The sequence below is a fragment of the Herpailurus yagouaroundi genome, unplaced genomic scaffold (genome assembly GCF_014898765.1).
Source record: "Herpailurus yagouaroundi ecotype Mexico unplaced genomic scaffold, PumYag 308, whole genome shotgun sequence".
Taxonomy (NCBI): Eukaryota; Metazoa; Chordata; class Mammalia; order Carnivora; family Felidae; genus Herpailurus; species Herpailurus yagouaroundi.
Genome location: NW_024412525.1, coordinates 1,614,191 through 1,633,325, shown reverse-complemented (window position 1 = coordinate 1,633,325; position 19,135 = coordinate 1,614,191). Strand labels below are relative to the sequence as shown.

Below are 19,135 nucleotides of genomic sequence, written 5' to 3'. Positions count from 1 at the left end.
GTAAAATTGGGAATGGAAATTTCTATACAGTACTTGCTAAAGCGTTGATTTTATTGGGAAGAAAGAAGCTTTTAGTTTTCTGTATTTCTTGATGCTTTTTCCCTTACATATTGAGAGATGACAATGCTAATTTAATGTTTTGACTTATCAAAATGTCAAATTATTATAGATGGTTGAAACATTATACTATCTATTTTATCAGCTCTCATATTATTTTTAGTTATTTCAATTTTTTCCTAATCTATGACTTAAACGTGAATTAAAAGTTACTGATATTTGAAATAAAAATTTTCTAGTAACCATTATTAAACATAAAATTTTATGTTTATTGTAATGTTAGCTATAAGATTTACTGCAGTGTTCACTATGACATCATATTTTTATATGACTTATTTTCTTTAAGATTAGAAAAATATATTTACTTAAATATCAGGTATCTGCTCTAGTAACCAAATTAGAAATAAGCAAATTTTTATCCTTTTATATTGTGTGGTGTAAACAATTCTAAGAGCAGTAAAAGTTTAAGAATATGTTGGTTGAGTATCGGAAAATTTTGAGTTTAAAATTTTTGTTTAGTGGAAACATTTTAAATTGATTAAGAACTATGGTATATAGAGGATTCTTAATATATTCTGTGAATATCTTGCTACTTTGTAGACTTGAAGCAGAAATAAAAGAGGCACAATTGAGAGCGAAGGAAGAAATGATACAAGGAATCCAAATTGCAAAAGAAATGGCTCAGCAAGAGCTTTCCTCTCAAAAAGCTGCATATGAAAACAAAATAAAAGCATTGGAAGCAGAACTGGTAAAAGGCGGAACTGGTTTTCTCTTTCTCTGCGGGTGCACCCCAAGTAACTGTATTGGCTGTAAAATTGATTGTATCCCTAGATATCAAAGATTAGAGATAAAACCACAGTGGGTCCTGGCTTTCTTTAATTTTACTTTAGAAAGCAAGTTAGCAGTAGACAAATGGCTGCTGGAAGACGAAGAAAAATCGAAAAGCTTCTGTTCTTTTTTACGAGAAGGCCCTTCTTGCCTGAAAGCTTACATCTTGGTGATGCTCACAGCTCTGCTCTCACATCATCACACAAATATTTCAAAAGGGACATCTTGCATTCCCACAACCCATTTTAGAGGAGAATGCTCTACAAGGTTTGACTTGTGATACTTATTCTAAGTTAGATTAGTCAGGCTGAATTAGGTAGAGGAACTACAGGGCACCTTTCTATTGGTGAGTGGATTTCTTACACACTGATTAAAGAAATGGACTCTCGTACACTTTTATATTATTTTTGGAAAAATGCTGTGTATTTTTGCCCTAGTTATTTTTTATTATTGTTCTTTAAAGAAAGAAGAGTCTCAAAGGAAGAAAATGCAGGAAATAAATAACCAAAAGGCTAATGACAAAATCGAGGAATTAGAAAAGGCAAAACAGCGTCTTGAACAAGAAATATATGTCAACAAAAAGCGATTAGAAATGGAGACTTTGGCTGCAAAACAGGTAATTTCATTTTGTAGGTACTTGGCTGTATTCTGAGCAACAGTTGGATTTTTTTTTTTTTTTAAGAACTTAAGGGACCTGAGAGGAGATGGCTGAATCTGGGTCTCCAGATGAGAAGGCTCTTCTTTTTGTTTTGATTAAGATCACTTTATACATATATATATATATATATATATGTATACATATATATATATATATATACATACACACACACATACGTATAAAATTTTATACATTTTGTACATATGTACATTTTATACATTATATATATACATTTTATATATAAATATATACATTTTATATATATGTGTGTATGTATGTGCATATATATATATATATATATATATATATATATATATATATATATATGAATGAAGGGCTTTTCTTGCCTGAAAGCTTACATACTGGTAATGCTCACAGCTCTGCTCTTACATCATCACACAAATATTTCAAAAGGGACAGAGCTCTTATTTCTAGCTGGTTCTATTACCGTTTTTTTTTTTTTTCCTTGTTATGCTTCCACAACTATCCTGTGATCAGTCATGCCAAATAATGTAAGTGAATGAAATAGTGCTAGGGCACAATATGTGGAAGGAAGAAAGGCACAGCTCTAATACTGGGTCACATTCTAATGTCAGAATGAAGCTTTCTCCATCTGTGAAAAGAGTGGCCAGCAGGCTCCTTGCCTGAGTGACTCTTAAGAGAACTCACAGTAGGGTGTTTGTTATCCCAGTTGTATGAACTCAATCACTGAAACTTTTGTCATCTCAGTGAGGACAGAGGCATCTTCCAGGCGCTGACTCACATTAATCAAGTTCACAAGACTGAAGCATAAAACCAGAATGTCAGTATTTTAATATCTTCAATTACCTTTTAATCAACCTTTGGCTATTCTTTCTTCTTACATTAGTGGTGCTTAAAATATGGTCTCTAGACCAGCTACATCAGCATTACTGTTCGAAATGCAGTCTGAGTCCCCACTCCAGAAACTACTAAATCAGAAACTCTGGAAGCGGGGCCCAGAATCCATTCTAACAAGTCTTGCATGGAATTCTGACAAATACTAAAGTTTGAGAAGTGCTGTTTTTATCTCTGCTTTGATTCCTTGTATCTCAACCTCAAAGTTTTATCCTCAAGTGGCAATTTTATTTTTCTTTTTTCCAAGTTTTGTGGCAAGAGTATGGGTAGAAGAAAATACCTCTAGTAACCCCAAAGTTCTGATACAATAATATAGTGATGGTACATTACCCTAGGACACAAAGTACCTAGTGAATTACTTGAGAGTTTTAAAAGAAAAAAAAAGCTGTTTAAATCTTGAAAACAGTAATTATTAATGGGCTATTTGTATCAAATGAGGTTTTCTTGGTGTCTTTTAAGTGTAAGTCTATTTAGTCAACAAATGAACTCTTTTGAGCAGTTTTTTTCTCTTTTTTTTCCTGAAGGTTTTTTTTTTTTACTTCCTATCAATGGGAAGAACAAGATTAATTTATGTCATCAGAAATTCCTAATGATTTTGTTATGGGGCAAATTTCATAAAGATATTTTATAAATCACTTTTTAAAAACATTTTTTGCTTAATAAAATATACAAAACGTATGAAAATGAGGTTTAATTATACTGTGTTACCATTATCAATTATAATTTCTCTTTTTGTATATTCTCATGTGTGGGTCTATGTGAATGAATACCAATTAGGCTTTAGAAGACCACAGCATCCGCCATGCAAGAATTCTGGAAGCTTTAGAAACTGAGAAGCAAAAAATTGCTAAAGAAGTACAAATCCTACAGCAAAATCAGAGTAATAGGGATAAAACTTTTTTAAGTGAGTATATGATGATTTTAGCAGGCATTTTCAAGTTTTATATGTTATTTCATATAATTACTAAAAAGTTACTTGCCTTTGTATATTACAAATGGTTTATTCTAGATGTTGCTGACCTTTTGGATCTAAATAAATAAGTTTGTTTTAGAATATTCATATTTTAGAATATTTAGTTACAAAGGCAAATAGTAAACAAAATTTCAAGTGTTATTTTAATGTGTAAGATGTTTTTATTTTTTTTAAGTGCTTATTTATTTATTTTGAGAGAGACAGTGAAAGCAGAAAAGGGGCAGAAAGAGAGGGAGAGAGTCCCAAGTAGGCTCTGTACTATCAGCACAGAGCCTGACGTGGGGCTAGATCCCACAAAACATGAATTCATGACGTGAGCCGAAATCAAGAGTCAGACGCTTAACTGACTGAGCCACCCAGGTGCCCCATGTAACGTGTTTTTAAATACAATCTCTTTTTCTGGGGCACCTGGGTGGCTTAGTTGGTTAAGTGTCTGACTTCAGCTCAAGTCATGATCTCATGGTTCATGAGTTCCAGCCCCACATCAGGCTCTGTGCTGACAGCCCAGAGCCTGTAACCTGCTTCACATTCTGTGTCTCCCTCTCTCTCTGCCCTGCCTCACTCGTGTTCTCTTTCTCTCTCAAAAATAAATAAACATTAGAAACATAATCTTTTTCTAATTTTTAGTTCTTATATTTAAATGGAACCTAATCATTGGGTAGTTCATCTTCTTTTTCACTCAGATGTTATTTTTCATGTATACCTCTACACTGCTGTATAGAACACGCATGTTTTTAATGTAAATGTTTTTCATTATGGAAAATTTTCAACAAACTATAAAAGTAGAGCAATTACTACAACAGATCTTATATCCCTATCATCCAACTTTAGCAATTACCAACATGTTCAGTCTTGTTTTGGTTATACTCAGTCCCGCGGCCTCCTTGGACTGCTTTGAAGCAAGTCTAAGACATTCTACCATTTGATCTATAAACACTTCACTGTGTATCTCTAAATTAGATGAGGACTCTCTTTTCTCTTTTTCTCTGTCACTCTTTAACCATAACCATGATATTATTATCAAACCTAAAAAATTAATAATAATTTCTTACCCTCATCAGATTTCTAGTCTACATTCAAATTTCCTGGATTATATCATAATTTTTTTTTATATCTTGTTTGTTTGAATCAGGATACAAGTGTGATCCACGTGTTGTGTTTGGTGGATATGCCTTTTAAGTCTCTTTTATTTATTTATTTTTATTTTATTTATTTATTTTTTAAGTAGGCTCTACGCCAACATGGGGCTTGAACTCACCGCCCTGAAATTAAGAGTCATATGTTCTACTGACTGAGCCAGCCAAGTGTCCCTTTTTAAGTCTCTTTTAATCTGTAAATTTGCTCTTCTTTTTTTTCTCTTTCCCCTTGTAATTTGTTTGTTGAAAAAATCAGGTTATTTATCCTGTAGTTTCCCACATTCTGGATTTTGCTGTTGTATCTCCATGGTGTTGCCTAACAGGTTCCTCTGCCCCTAGATTCCCCATAAAGTAGTTGTTATTTCTGCAGGCCTGTCAGACTCAGATTCAGTTTTTTTTTTTTTTTTTTTCAACGTTTTTATTTATTTATTTTTGGGACAGAGAGAGACAGAGCATGAACGGGGAAGGGGCAGAGAGAGAGGGAGACACAGAATCGGAAACAGGCTCCAGGCTCCGAGCCATCAGCCCAGAGCCCGACGCGGGGCTCAAACTCACGGACCACGAGATCGTGACCTGGCTGAAGTCGGACGCTTAACCGACTGTGCCACCCAGGCGCCCCTCAGATTCAGTTTTTTAGCAGAATATTTGGTAGTTGTATTGTATACTTTCTATAACTTCTATTTTTAAACACATTTAAAACTATTATATAATATAACTGTTGTTATATCTGTTGCAAGAGGTTAAAAAAAATACACTTACTAATAAATCTTTTTATTCCTCTTAGGACCTAAAAACAGTGCCTTGCAATGAATACTTGATTTTTTTTTACCATGTGAATAATGAGTTTTATCCTTTCAAAAAAAAGTGTTCTAATGGAATATTGGTTATAAGTTTGAGTAAAACAGAAAATATTTATGATAAAATCTGAAATTTAACTTAGGAAAGTGGAATTGTGGCCTAAATTATTTCCCTTTTTTGTTTTGATGTCCTGAAACATATGTTTGTTTGTTTTAATTTTCAGGCAAAATAAAAAAAGATTGTAGTTCTATATAAGTAAGGCTGTAGTATACTTTACCTAAAATTTTAAACAAATTAGAAGTTAGGAAAGAAATAAATGAGAAAAACAAATCTTTAAAGATAGAAGAAAAAGCATTGTCTTTGGCATTTCCTCTCTTACAAAATCTTTTCTGTATCAACTTTCTGTGTCACCTTCAGCACCTTTTTTCTGTATCTCCACAGGTGAAAGACCTCATTTTCTATGGAGAGTATTTTATTTCAGGCTAGAGGGAAAGTTACTCACATATTGCCCTTACTTTCTGCAATAAATAGTTAAAGCCATTTATTTGAAATCAATATATTTTTTTCAGGAGTTGGTCTGCCTAATGATAGAAGTTAGGGCTCATATGTGTATTTTGAATCTTCTCTTTGTGCTTTCTACTAGTTCAGCCAAATTGGAGCTCTATGAAACTCTCAATGATGATTCAGGAAGCGAATGCCATCAGCAACAAATTTAAAAAATATTATGTTTTTGGCAGGTGAGCAATTATCTTAATTATACAGTAATTCTTTGTTTTAAACTAACTGACCCTCATATGATTGCTTTCTAAATTTAGTTTCCATAAAGGTACAGTATCTGTAGTGCCTGCCTAGAACAGTATCAGAATCCCCAATAACACTCGCAGATACCCCTTTCCGGACTCACTCTGGAGTAAAAGACTTTCGACAATTACCATACTGTACTAAGTATATTTATAAAATAAATATTTATTTTAAGCATTTTTAAGTATATTTAAGTATACAATAAAATATACTTATTTTATAAACAATAATTTTAGATGTTTTAGGAATTTACTAATTTTCTTTTGAGTTACAAACTCATTACAAGTTTGGAAAGAAATATACGTGATTAGAATTTGATTTTTAAAATTTTTATAGAAGAAGTTATTCTTATATATACTAGACATGAGTTTTATTTTAATAAAAATGTTAACAGTGGAGAGAGATATTTAATCAGTGGACTGCATTTTCATGGAAGTTATTCTAATTCAGAAAACCCTTAGTATAAATGTGTATGTATGTTTTAGGGTAAGCAGTTTTCTTTGGTTTTTCTTTCAGACATGATGTATCAGATAAAGGAAGTAGTTCGGACACTTCTGTGCGGGTTCGTAACTTACAACTAGGGATCTCAACTTTCTGGAGTCTGGAAAAATTTGAATCTAAGCTGGCAGCAATGAAAGAACTTTATGAGGTTTGGAATATTATTAAAATCTCTATAAACTTTTTGAAATAAAAAATATGTAAGTGACATGTTCTTAGTAAAGAAAATTGGTAAATAAAGGAAAAGGCAATTTACATTACCCAAACCAACCGGTATTACCAATTATGTATGTTTATTTTACTTTTGCCTATAGATGGGCTTCTATTGATTTGTTTTAATATAGTTATGAATGTAGGGGCGCCTGGGTGGCTCAGTCTGTTAAGCGTCTGACTTCAGCTCAGGTCATATCTCGTGATATGGTTCGTGAGTTTGGTCCCCGCATCTGACTCTGCACTGACAATGTGGAGCCTGCTTAGAATTCTCTCTCCCTCTCTTTCTGTGCACCTCCCCAGCTCATTCTCTCTCTCTCTCTCTCTCTCTCTCACTCTCTCTTTCTCCCTCTCTCTCTCTCTCTTTCTCTCAAAAAAATAAAAATAAAAAATATTTAAAAACTAATATGCGCAGATATATTTTTAGTTCTATTAAAATAGCAAACAATTAGAAACACCAAAAAGCACAGCAATGGGGAAATATAAATTTAATTATGTAAAATGCATATTATAGGCGTTGAAGATCATTACAAATGATACAAAGTGTTTTATGTCTATGAAATTTCTTCTTCCCTTAAGTTTAAATGTAAAAGTTTGAAAACACACAATTATAACTGTGTGTGAATAGATTAATAAAATATACAAAATTAATACAATTAATAATTTCCAAATTTTCTGCAATGAATGTGGATTGCTTGTGTAATTAGAGCAACAAAAAAACTGTATTGAAGTCATTTGATCATTCTTGCTTTGACAGATGCATTAAAGTATGGTTTGTGAGTTACCTTCATTATCTTCCTACTTTCAGCTGTTGCAATATTCTTTGATTATTTTTTTCTATATAATTATACTATTTCTGAATCAAGCTCTATATGTATAGTATTTTTTTAGAACTTTAATTAATATTAGTTTAAATACTTAAAATTCAGATTACTATCAGGATTAATATATTTAACCAAGGAGTAATTGAATTTTAATGTTGTCATATTATTTTCCTTCTGAGGATTTATCTTTCCTGTTCTTACTATGTCTTCTAAATCCCAAGTTTATTTTTTTGAATCATTTAATGGTTTCTGTTTCTTTTATTAGTAGAGCTCTTTTAATACAATTTCTAGCATCATGTGCTTGATTTTTTGTTTTATCAGGAATGTGATATTTCTAGACTTCTATCGGGTAACCTATGCTTTTGCTAATTTTTAAAATTTGAAATGTAACAAACTTAAACTTTTTTTTTCTCTTAGTAGCTAAACATTTTTAGCCCAACTTAGTAGAAACCATATATATATATATACATACATATATATATATATATTTTTTTTTTTAGAGTAATAGTAATAACAGAAGTGAAGATATCTTTTGTGATCCTGAAGATGAATGGGAACCTGACATTACAAATGCACCAGTTTCTTCCCTTTCTAGAAGGAGGTAAAGACATTTTTATTTTTTTGTTCTGGGTACACATATATATCATTTCCTTATTATTTTTTTATTTATTTATTTATTTTTTTTTTAATTTTTTTTCAACGTTTATTTATTTTTGGGACAGAGAGAGACAGAGCATGAACGGGGGAGGGGCACAGAGAGAGGGAGACACAGAATCGGAAACAGGCTCCAGGCTCTGAGCCATCAGCCCAGAGCCCGACGCGGGGCTCGAACTCACGGACCGCGAGATCGTGACCTGGCTGAAGTCGGACGCTTAACCGACTGCGCCACCCAGGCGCCCCTCATTTCCTTATTTTAAAAGAACTACCTATTGTCATAATGAATATGTCTGTGTAGGAAACCCAGTAACAGAAGAGAAATAGTATGTTACTGATCAAATTACAGCACTTGGGGCATTAAGTTGTTTATAAGTCAGTTAGAATAGGAACAAAAATGGTTGGCATTTCACCAGTAAGTCTTAAGAGTGACATAAGACATAAATAACATAACTTTTTTTAAGTCATATTTATGACTTAAGACATAAGAAACTAAATCTAATTTCCTATAAAAATGAATAGTGTTTATTACTTTTAAATTACCCTTTTTCAAGAACTTGGCATATTCTATGATATGTTATTATAAGTTATAGAACTTTAAATGCTGTCAAGTTAGTATGAACACCACAGAAGAATAAATCATGGTGATAGAGAACTTCTGTATATGACAAAGGCTGCTTATTAACTAAAAATATAAAAGACTTCCACGGTGAATAGATGCTTTTTGAGAAAAAACTAGCTCTGTTTAAACCTCAGATACTTAGATTACAGAGGGCAAAATGGTATAATAGAAAGGCCTTGGTCTTGGAACCAATTTAGCTGCTTAGTTTGGTTTTTAAACAAAGACTTCTTTTTAAATAAATACTTCTTAGTTTGTTTTTAAACAAGACTACTGTCTGCTATGTCTTGAGGATATAAAGATGAATAAAAAATACTCTCTGTCCTCAAAGACCAGGCACTGAGGAAACTAGAGGAACAGTTGATAAAGACCCAAAATTAAACCAGGCAGAAGGACTGGAGAGGAAAGCCTGGTTTTATACGTATTCAGGAGGAAGAATCAGCAAGAACTTGGCTGGCTGTGGGGTTGAGGGTGATAAAAGGCTCCAGAATGAATCCTGGTCTAATTAGGGTGACTGGTGAGGGGAAGATGGTATTCCCTGAAATGGAGGTTCAGATCAGTTTATTTTTGACCCTGATGAGTTTGAGATTCCAGGGAGCATCCAAGTGTATATTCATGTCAAGAACTTTGAAGGAGGGATTTGGGAATTTTCAGGATATAAGGGTCAATGGCATTCATCCATCCAACAGAAGCATCATCATTATCAAGAACATTTATTGAATGCTTGCTAAGTATTATCTCATGTCGTTCTTACAACAAATCTATGAGGTTAGTGCTGTCCTTACCTGCCTTTTACAGATGAAAAGGCCAAAGATTTAAAGAGGGTAAGTAACTTGTCCAAACTCATAGAGCTAATAAGGGAAGAATGGGCACTCAAATCCAGGTTTGAGTGACTCCAGAGATCCTGACTTCCTTGACTGCCATTGCCGGATAGCCCCTCCTTTGCATATGAAAAGACAGAATCTTTCTGGTTAAATAATTTTTTTTTCCCACTTCATCACTGTCAGCTGCAGCTCAGAATCCGTTTGGGTTTCCAGACCTTTTCAGGCCTTTCTTGTTTTGGACTCATTTTAAACTCATAAAATTTCAGAGAGATGTAATTGCTTTATAGGGATTCTTCCCCCTGTACTTTTGTCCTGTTTGCTGTATGCCAGCTCCTAAGCTGCAGTAAGAAATAGCCAAGATCTAATAGTCGATACGTGTTACCTTATATGTTATATACACAACAGCTGTGTATTTCAAGCTGAAAGAAATACAGACCTTGTCCTTTAAACAGATTCTGAATTCCTTGAGCATAGGGAACACGTCTGTATCCCCTACAATGTAGTATAATAAGAAAGTCACAGGCTCGTGTCACAGTCCTGGGTTCTAATTTTTTGTATTAAGTTTTTAATTTTAATTCCAGTATAGTTTACAGTATTATGCTAGTTTCAGGTATAGTGATTTATGCAGAGTGTGGCCATGGTACATCTTTAGGCTTCAGTGTTCTCGTCTACCAAATGGAGACAGTAATACGTATCTATTCTACAGAGCTTATCACTGAGTTTAAGTGAGGTCATATATAAGAACAATTGCTTCTCCTGCTACTTCTATGACCACCATGGGGCTAATGATGATGATGTTGTGAAGTAGTTATAAGGATTAAGAGATAAAGTATGTAGGGGTGCCTGGGTGGCTCAGTCGGTTAAGCGTCTGACTTCAGCTCAGGTCATGGTCTCGGCAGTTTGTGCATTCGAGCCCCATGTTGGGCTCTGTGCTGACAGCTCAGAGACTGGAGCCTGCTTCGTGTTCTGTGTCTCCTTCTCTCTCTGCCCCTCCCATGCTCATGCTCTGTCTCTCAATAAGAAATAAATGTTAAAAAATAAAAATAAAAAAATAAAAAAGAGATAAAGTATGTAGAACTCCCACTGCAGTGGATGGCTGTTGAATAAATGGCAGCTCTTATTATTATTGGGTTCTTAATATGTATTAAGTAAAATTAAATCTTGGAATTCAGAGATGATCTGAGATCTGATTTCCGATCTAATACCAATAAACAGATAGTGATATCTTTAGGTGATTTATCTGGAGGACTTCAAAACAGAGTTGGGCTCTCCAAAATGAGCTAAAGATGGCCTGTGGGGGAAATTGAGTGGATGGGCTTGGGGTACTTATGCTAACCTGGAGTAACATAAGCCTCCCCAAAATTCAAACCAGAAGTACAAATGCCTGAGGGGGTGAATTATAAATCCTTTTAGATTTTATAATTACTGGTTTCTTATTATCTTTTATTATAAACAGATACAGACTTAGAATTGTGGATCACAATATGAGCATTAATAATTAATGGACATCGGTGGGTGACAGGACAGGTGAAATAGATGAAGGGGATGAACACTTAGCATGATGAGCACTGAGTAACGTACAGAAGTGTGGAATCACTGTATTGTGCACCTGAAACTGATAGAATGCTGGATGTTAACTAGACTGGAATTTTAAATTAATTAAAAATAAATAAATCATGAACATCAAAATTTTAGCTTATTGAAAGTTGGTGATTTACATCTTATTTTCTGCTAACTTCAGAAAAAATTAGGGAACCAGGAATCTACTCCTGAAATCATTGTTGCACTGTATGCTCACTTGGATGTAAATTAAAAAATAAATTATTAAAAATAAATAAATAAACATTAAAAAAATAAAAAAAGAATTAGGGAACCAGAAGGAGTTTAAGTTGTTGCTGAAAAGCCAAAGCTTCTTTTAATATTTTTTAAGATTTTGAAATCCAGGTGTTTTCATTTGGTAAAGAGGTTTTCTTGATAACTTCTATAATTTAAAAGTATCATATTTTTTTAAAAAAAATGAATTGCTCTTGGTCAGAGACCTTGTATATGAAGTTTCAGCCTTGTAAGAATGTTTATGACAGAATTGCAAACTCTGAGAATGCCTCCAGGTAATGGAAACACTGACAGATTCTTAATTATGGAACTGCTACCCGGCCACAATACGCACAGCTGTTCTGCAATAAAATAGACTGGTTTGGCTGCCTTTAAATTTTGATATGTATTGTGGACAGTTAAAAGTAAAATTTCCCCTGAGGTTAAGTGAAAATTCTGTAAAAGAACGTAACAAGCATTTTATTTGTGTTTAAACATTGTTTAACCACGATAGTGTTAAAAGAGTAAGTTTTCCTAGTTTAGACTTACTGTAATAATATACCCTTTCCTTTCGTCCCTAAGTACAAAAAACTGTTACTTTTGAGAATTGACGTTTCCTCTCCCTACTACCAGTCATACTGAGAGTTGATTTTTCCTCGCCCTGTTATCAGTTATATTTCTGTGTTTTTCTTGTAGGAATTCATGGGGAAAAATTAAATTTGAAACATTTAGAGGACTACAGATAGAACGCGTTTTTGTTTAACAGTCTTTTCAACAAACAGCATTTTTCTTTGAGGGGCCGATGGTAATAGAGAGTTCTGTCAGGAAAGAGACTTCAAAGGATCCGCTAGATTTAGATCCAGGTCACTGCTCGTGTCTTCAGGGATGTAATGAGGGCTGGAGTTGGAGTTTAGAAAACTGATGGATGAATGGCAATCTGGAAGTAGGCTGCCTTTTCCAGTAGCAGTTAGGAAGAATGAATAACAGCTAGACAGCCAGTCACACTCAAGGGAGAAATCGGAGTGGTTTTATGGGCTGTGGGAAAAGAGGCAGCCAAAAGAGCGATTAAGGATAGAGTCATTCTCTCCATTTGTGCTATTGCTACACTTCACAGGTATTACGCTTTTCACACTGTGTAGCAAATACTTACTTGAATGTTTATTCAAGTGTTTAGAATCCTTCCCAGGATGTTCTCAGGATAAAATCCAAGCTTCCTTAATTGGCCTCCGAGGTCAGCCTCACGCTGGCCCCCACACACCTCCCAGCCTCATCCCTTGCTACTCTTTCACATCTTAGACTGCGGTCCTTCCGAACCTCGCTTGGCTCTTTGCACGCGCAGTACTTTTCTCTCATCGCCGGGTCTTCCCGCATCCTGGCGCCCGTGTCTGAATACTCTTCCTTCTTTCTCAAGCCTGCCTCCTCATTTGGCTAACTCCTGTGCATCCTTCAGTGTCACTGTTCCCAGAGGCCCTCCTGACTCCTTGGGCCAGGTTGAGTTCTCCAGAATCTACCACGGCATGCTCTGCTCTCATGAAACATCACTTTATTGTAATTATTTGCCTAATTTCTCTTTTGTTACAGAAAAGGAGCCCAGAAACCATGTTTGCTTGTTTAACCACAGTATCTAGAGCCTGTAAATAGTAATACTCTTCAAATATCAAGGAAATATTGTTTAATTAATAACTAACTGTATGCTTAGAATAATACCTCTAAATAGTAAAGTTCGTGCTCAGTAAACCAAATGAACTATTTCTTGATGAAAAGGTTTCCATAGAAAAGACACACATGCATACCCAATTTCTTTAGAGAACTAAGAATATTCTTGGGGTGCCCAGGTGGCTCAGTCGGTTGAGTGTCTGACTCTTGATCTTGGCTCAGGTCATGATCTTGCGGTTTGTGGGATTGAGCCCCACATCAGGCTCTGCATTGACAGCACAGAACCTGCTTGGGATTCTCTTTCTCCCCCTCTCTCTGCCTCTCCCTCTCTCTCAAAATAAATAAACTTTAAAAAAAAATCTGTTCCTTCTTTTTTAAAAAAAGAATATTATTAATATTATTACTCCATGTAGTATATAACTACTAATTTTATGGTTTATCTTTTTTAGGAGCAAAAGTTTGATGAAGAACAGGAGAATTTCTGGTTGTTTACATGATATACAAGCCTACCCAATTCAGAATTTGCATTCTTCCCATTCATCAGGTATTTTTGCATCAAATTTTCTTGTATCCTGAGAAAGCATCAAGTCCTGGCTCAGTCACTACGTTGTGTCATGTTCTTATTGCAAATCATTTCATCTCCTACAAACTTTCACTTTTTTTGTAAAGTGAAGAGGGTGGGCTGGGTGGCCCTTTCCATGTCTAAAATTCTGTGCTCAGAGCCTTTTAATAGAGTGCCTAATTCAAATGTGGAAGGAAAGTTTAAAAGAAAAAATTACAGGAATTTTTCCAGCAAATAATTATTTTATGTGAATATGGATGACAGTATTAATTTTCCTATAGAAGGGGGACACCCTGTAAATTTGCATGTGTAACTACCTGTAAGAGTTGAAATTACTACCAGGTAGTAGGGGCTATACAGCAATAAAAGAGAAAAACGCCTACTTCACTCAACAACCTGGATGAATCCCAAAAACGTTCCATTGAGTGAAAGAAACCAGGAAACAAAAAGTACATACTGTATGATTATATTTCTGTGAAGCTCAGGAACAGGCACAACTGATGTATGGTGACAGAAGCCAGAGCAGTTTGGAAGAGAATAATGGCTCCAGAGGGAACCTGCTGGAATGTGCTTGTGGAAACCTTGCACACATTGATCTAAGAAGGGGGCGCGCACATATGTGAAAGCAATAAGCTGTATACTTAAGATGTGCACACTTTACAGAGGATCAGCTATACCTTAGGAAACAAAAAGTTTTAAAGTTGCTGTATAAGTTAGTAATCTGTGTGATAAGGGCACTAATGGGATACAAGTAGTCGTAAAAGAAATTATATTTCATCTTGACTTTAAAATAGAGAAATTTGGTTTCTTTCTTTTTAAACCTAAAATTACTTTTTAGGAAGATAATTATCTTAATACTTATTTAATCTAAGGGAAACAAAATAAGCTGTAGGCTTTTTGTTTACCAGCACAATGAAAGGTTATGTATCTGTGGTATCGTTATTTATTCAGTATTATTTGAGAGTAAGAGGTTTTACAAAAGTAGTTTTTCTAGATGAATTAAAGCTGCCTTTTTAAGAGCCATATTTAAAAATTAAGTAAAATACAAAAGGTCTTTGCTTGTTCGCAGTTTTCAAAGAGGGAAACAGAAACCCCCATCTGCATTTAGTATGGACTCGCCTGGGCTGTGGGTTCTGGAGGGTGCACTTTTCAGCTCTGGGAAGTTGAGCAAATGTCTTAACTTCTCACCTTAAGGGCCATATATTTATATTTTTTTAATGAAAAAAAATTTTTAAGTTTATTTATTTACTTTGAGAGAGGGAGCGTGCACGCCGGCAAGTGGAGTAGGAGCAGAGAGAATCTCAAGCAGGCTCTGCATTGTCAGCAGAGCTCAATGTGGGGCTTGAACTCACAAACTGTGAATCCATGACCTGAGCCCAAATCAAGAGTAGGGTGCTTAACCGACTGAGCCTCCCAGGCACCCAGGGCCATATTTTTAAACTAGAGTTTTGCAAGGCTTTGTAAAATGTTGATGCTGGATTTTATCTATTTATTATTTATTTTATTTTTAAAAATTATTTATATATTTTATTTTACTTTTATTTTATTTTTTTTTAATTTTTTAATGTTTTATTTATTTTTGAGACAGAGAAAGAGACAGCATGAGCAGGGGAGGGGCAGAGAAAGAGGGAGACACAGAACCAGAAGCAGGCTCCAGGCTCCGAGCTGTCAGCACAGAGCCCGACGCGGGGCTCCGACTCACGAACTGTGAGATCATGACCTGAGCCGAAGTCGGACGCTCAACCGACTGAGCCACCCAGGCGCCCCTATTTATTTATTTTAAAGACAGGAAACAAACCATAAGAGACTCTTTTTAGCCAGTTAAAAAAATTTTTTTTAAATGTTTATTTATTTTTGAGAGAGCTGGAGAGGCAGATTGTGAGTGGGAGGGGCAGACAGAAACACAGAATCTGAAGCAGGCTCTAGGCTCTGAGCTGTCAGCACAGAACCCCAAACGGGGCTCAAACTTGCAGACTGTGGGGTCATGACCTGAGCCAAAGTTGGATGCTTAACTGACTGTGCCCCCAGGCTCCCTGCTACTGTTCTGTTTTGTTTTGTTTTAATATTTATTTATTTATTTATTTATTTATTTCAAGAGAGAGCATGCAAGCATGAGGTGGGATGTGTGGGGGAGGAACAGAGGAAGAGGGAGAGAGAATCCCATGCAGGCTCTGTGTTGTCAGTGCGTGTAGCTTTCTATCAACCATGAGATCATGACCTGAGCCCAAATCAAGTGTCGGACACTTAACCAACTGAGCCACCCAGGTGCCCTGATGCTGGATTTTAGAATGCATTAACATCATTACCTTCTTAAACAGAGAATATATTGGTAACTATTTATGATGACTAGATTATAATCATTATTATCATGATATTATTACCCTGCAGTGTAGAGCTTTTTCTCTTCCCAAATCAAATTCATCTTTGGTCTAGATTCTTTTTTTTTTTAAATACTTTTATTTTGTTTTGTTTTGTTTTTTAAGTAAACTCTACCCCCAACATGGGGCTGATCAAGAGATCAGGATTCTTACGCTCTACTGACCGAGCCAGCTACGTGCCCTGTTCTAGACTCTTAATAGTCCCCATCCTTTGCCCTCATTTTACCTTCCTTTTAGTTTGCTGTTTGTCTTGCCTATGAACTGTATCAAAAAATTAATCTTATTTATTAAATGAGAATCATTATACTCATGAGTTAGCATTCTAGTATAAAGTTATTTCCAGAGGCTCCAAATGAGCTCTTTCAAGCTTTTCCATTTACTTCTGGTTTGGATAGTGCTTAGAAAATTATAGTGAAAGTCTGTCTCCCAGAGATGTGATATATTAACTGTAGATAATTGGCTTTAGCCTATTTTGATTATAGTATACTTAGAGATGGAACTATTAAAAGTAGAGCTATTGAGACATTCCTCTTAATATAGTTTGCTTTATTATTGCCTATGTTTCCAGCTTATGAATTAAATTAACTTTACATTATGATATTTATATTTATTATTTTTATATTATTTTATTTCATGTAACTGCCATTGTTTCCACCAATTCACTGTTTCAGGTGTTCCCAAAAAGTAAATAAAGAAGGAGATTGAACCAGTGGTTATTTAGTTTATTTGAATTGTCTGTTATTTATATTGTTGAACTACTAACCTATGGATTGATGCCATTGAAAGATTAATTGACTTCCTTTATGGACTTGTGTTTTCACTTTGGCATATAGAAGTAAGGGTGTATTGAAATAAGAACAGCCTGCTTTGAAATTACTGACGAATGAGTCCATAATATGCTTGCATTAATGTATTTGTTGGAAAGTGTTGTGCCTGAAAAGTAGGCTTAACATGGCTATTTTCTGCCGATACAGGCTTACTGGAGAAATCGAGCACCATTTCCCCAAGTTCAGCAGAATCTTTTCTTCCTGGAATTTGCAAAGAATTGATTGGGTCATCGTTAGATTTTCTTGGACAGAGTTATGATGAAGAAAAAAGCATGGCAGACAGCCTGATTAATAATTTTCTTAAAATTTATCATGGGCTATTTGCCATTTCCAAAGCTCATGAAGAACAAGATGAAGAAAGTCAAGATAACTGTAAGCAACCTTACTGCTTTTATTAACTTACATGAATGACTATTTTCTGCACATTACATTTGCTTTTGAATGACTGCCACATTTGGCATGCATTTTCTGACTATGGTAAAATGTTTCTTAAACATTTTAAATCCTAACCTTAACCCTAACCTGAATCCTAGACTAGAATAATCTTTTTTTTTTTTTAATAGATTTTTCTTTTAAATGTTTATTTATTTTTGAGAGAGATGGAGACAGAATGAGAGTGGGTTAGGGGCAGAGAGAGAGGGAGACACAGTATCCGAAGCAGGCTCCTGGCTCCGAGGTGTCAGCATAGAGCCCGACACGGGGCTCGAACTCACCGAGCTGTGAGATCATGACCTAAGTCAAAGCGTCCGAAGTCGGATGCTCAATTGACTGAGCCACCCAGGTGCCCCTAGACTAGAATAATCTTTTATTTGGAGATTATTTCTTCCAATAATTTTCCTTCTTCTTTCGAAGTGTTCTCTTCTGATCGAGCAACCCAGTCACTTACTATCCAGGTCACATGTGCTTTTGAGCAGCTTGTGGTTCTAATCAAACACTGGCTGGATGATATTCTACCTTGTACCAGCACAGCAAGACTTGAAGATGAACTGAGACAAGAGGTTAAAAAACTAGGAGGCTACTTACAGTTATTTTTGCAGGTAAGTTGATTTGCTGATTGTCATTTGAAGAAGTCATTTATTCAGCAAGTATTTATTGACCTTCTACTGTCTGCATCTTCCCTAAAATTAGATCTGTAGGATTTTCAGAAGTGATTTCTGTTTTGCAATTCTGAAAGTGTGGTTTTCTATGATTGTTTATTATTTATTGCCTCTGTGCCAGGCACTGAGAATTCTCAGTGATTGACAAATATTAACTCATTCAATTCTCTTAACAACTTTAGAAGTAGGTACTTTTCTTAATCACCATTTTATAAATGAAGAAATGGAGGCACAGGATATGTAGTCTTTCCTGTTTTATAACCAGTAACATATTATACTATGCTAGTCCTCAATAATGGCTATTGGGAAGAAAGGCGGAGTCTTGCTTTGGTTATATATTGGGTATCAACTTGTGCTGAATGAGTCGAGTCACAAGCCCACTGGTATATGGTCAAGAAAAGTAATTTTTTTTTCCTGTTTACCTTATATCAAGTGAGATTAGGCATGGCTGTGAAGAAGAAGTAAGATAAAAGCTTCTTGGCTGTCACATAAAATCTGGAAGGAGGCATGGTGGCTCTGTTCCACACCTTGAGAGCTAAGCTCCTTCTAATGTACCCTCTGCCAAGCCTAATGCATGCCCTTTATTTCATGGTCCACCCTAGTGGTGGAGCTCTGTCTGAATTCAGTGCAGCAGGAGGAAAGAAGTGACAAAGAAGGGAAAGGCCAAATGGGCCTTGTTTTAAGGGTAGGTTCTAGAAATTTCCATATGACATTTCTCTTTATAAATCTTTGGCCAGGACTTCATTACGTGACCACATCTAGCCACAAGTATTATTGGGAAGTTATTTTTTATTCTGGACAGCTGTGTACCTAGTGAAAAATCAAGAGTTCTATTACCATGGAAGAAGTAGAGAATCTGATACTGGTTAATACCTAGTCATCTGCCATATCAGTGAACTCTTCCTTAAGAATTCCTTGACTGTCTGAGGGAAGTAGTTATGAAAATACCAAAGGGGATAGGTTTCACTTTTTAAAATGGGTAACTTGGTTTCTTGACAAAATGTTCTAGAATATTTGAACAAATCTCATGTTATAGCGCCCACCAAG

At 35.2% G+C, this 19,135-nt stretch overlaps 1 protein-coding gene across 1 annotated transcript in view; it reads left to right on the top strand.

Annotated features, from left to right (window-relative positions):
- Positions 1 to 19,135, top strand: part of KIF14 (kinesin family member 14) — a 56,909-nt gene that overhangs the window by 26,157 nt on the left and 11,617 nt on the right. Inside the window, exons 17-25 of the mRNA XM_040462154.1 lie at positions 658 to 805; positions 1,349 to 1,501; positions 3,197 to 3,323; positions 5,970 to 6,063; positions 6,644 to 6,776; positions 8,160 to 8,260; positions 13,674 to 13,768; positions 17,139 to 17,363; positions 17,844 to 18,028. Coding sequence (XP_040318088.1) covers positions 658 to 805; positions 1,349 to 1,501; positions 3,197 to 3,323; positions 5,970 to 6,063; positions 6,644 to 6,776; positions 8,160 to 8,260; positions 13,674 to 13,768; positions 17,139 to 17,363; positions 17,844 to 18,028 — 1,261 coding nt within the window. The remainder of the gene's footprint in view (positions 1 to 657; positions 806 to 1,348; positions 1,502 to 3,196; positions 3,324 to 5,969; positions 6,064 to 6,643; positions 6,777 to 8,159; positions 8,261 to 13,673; positions 13,769 to 17,138; positions 17,364 to 17,843; positions 18,029 to 19,135) is intronic.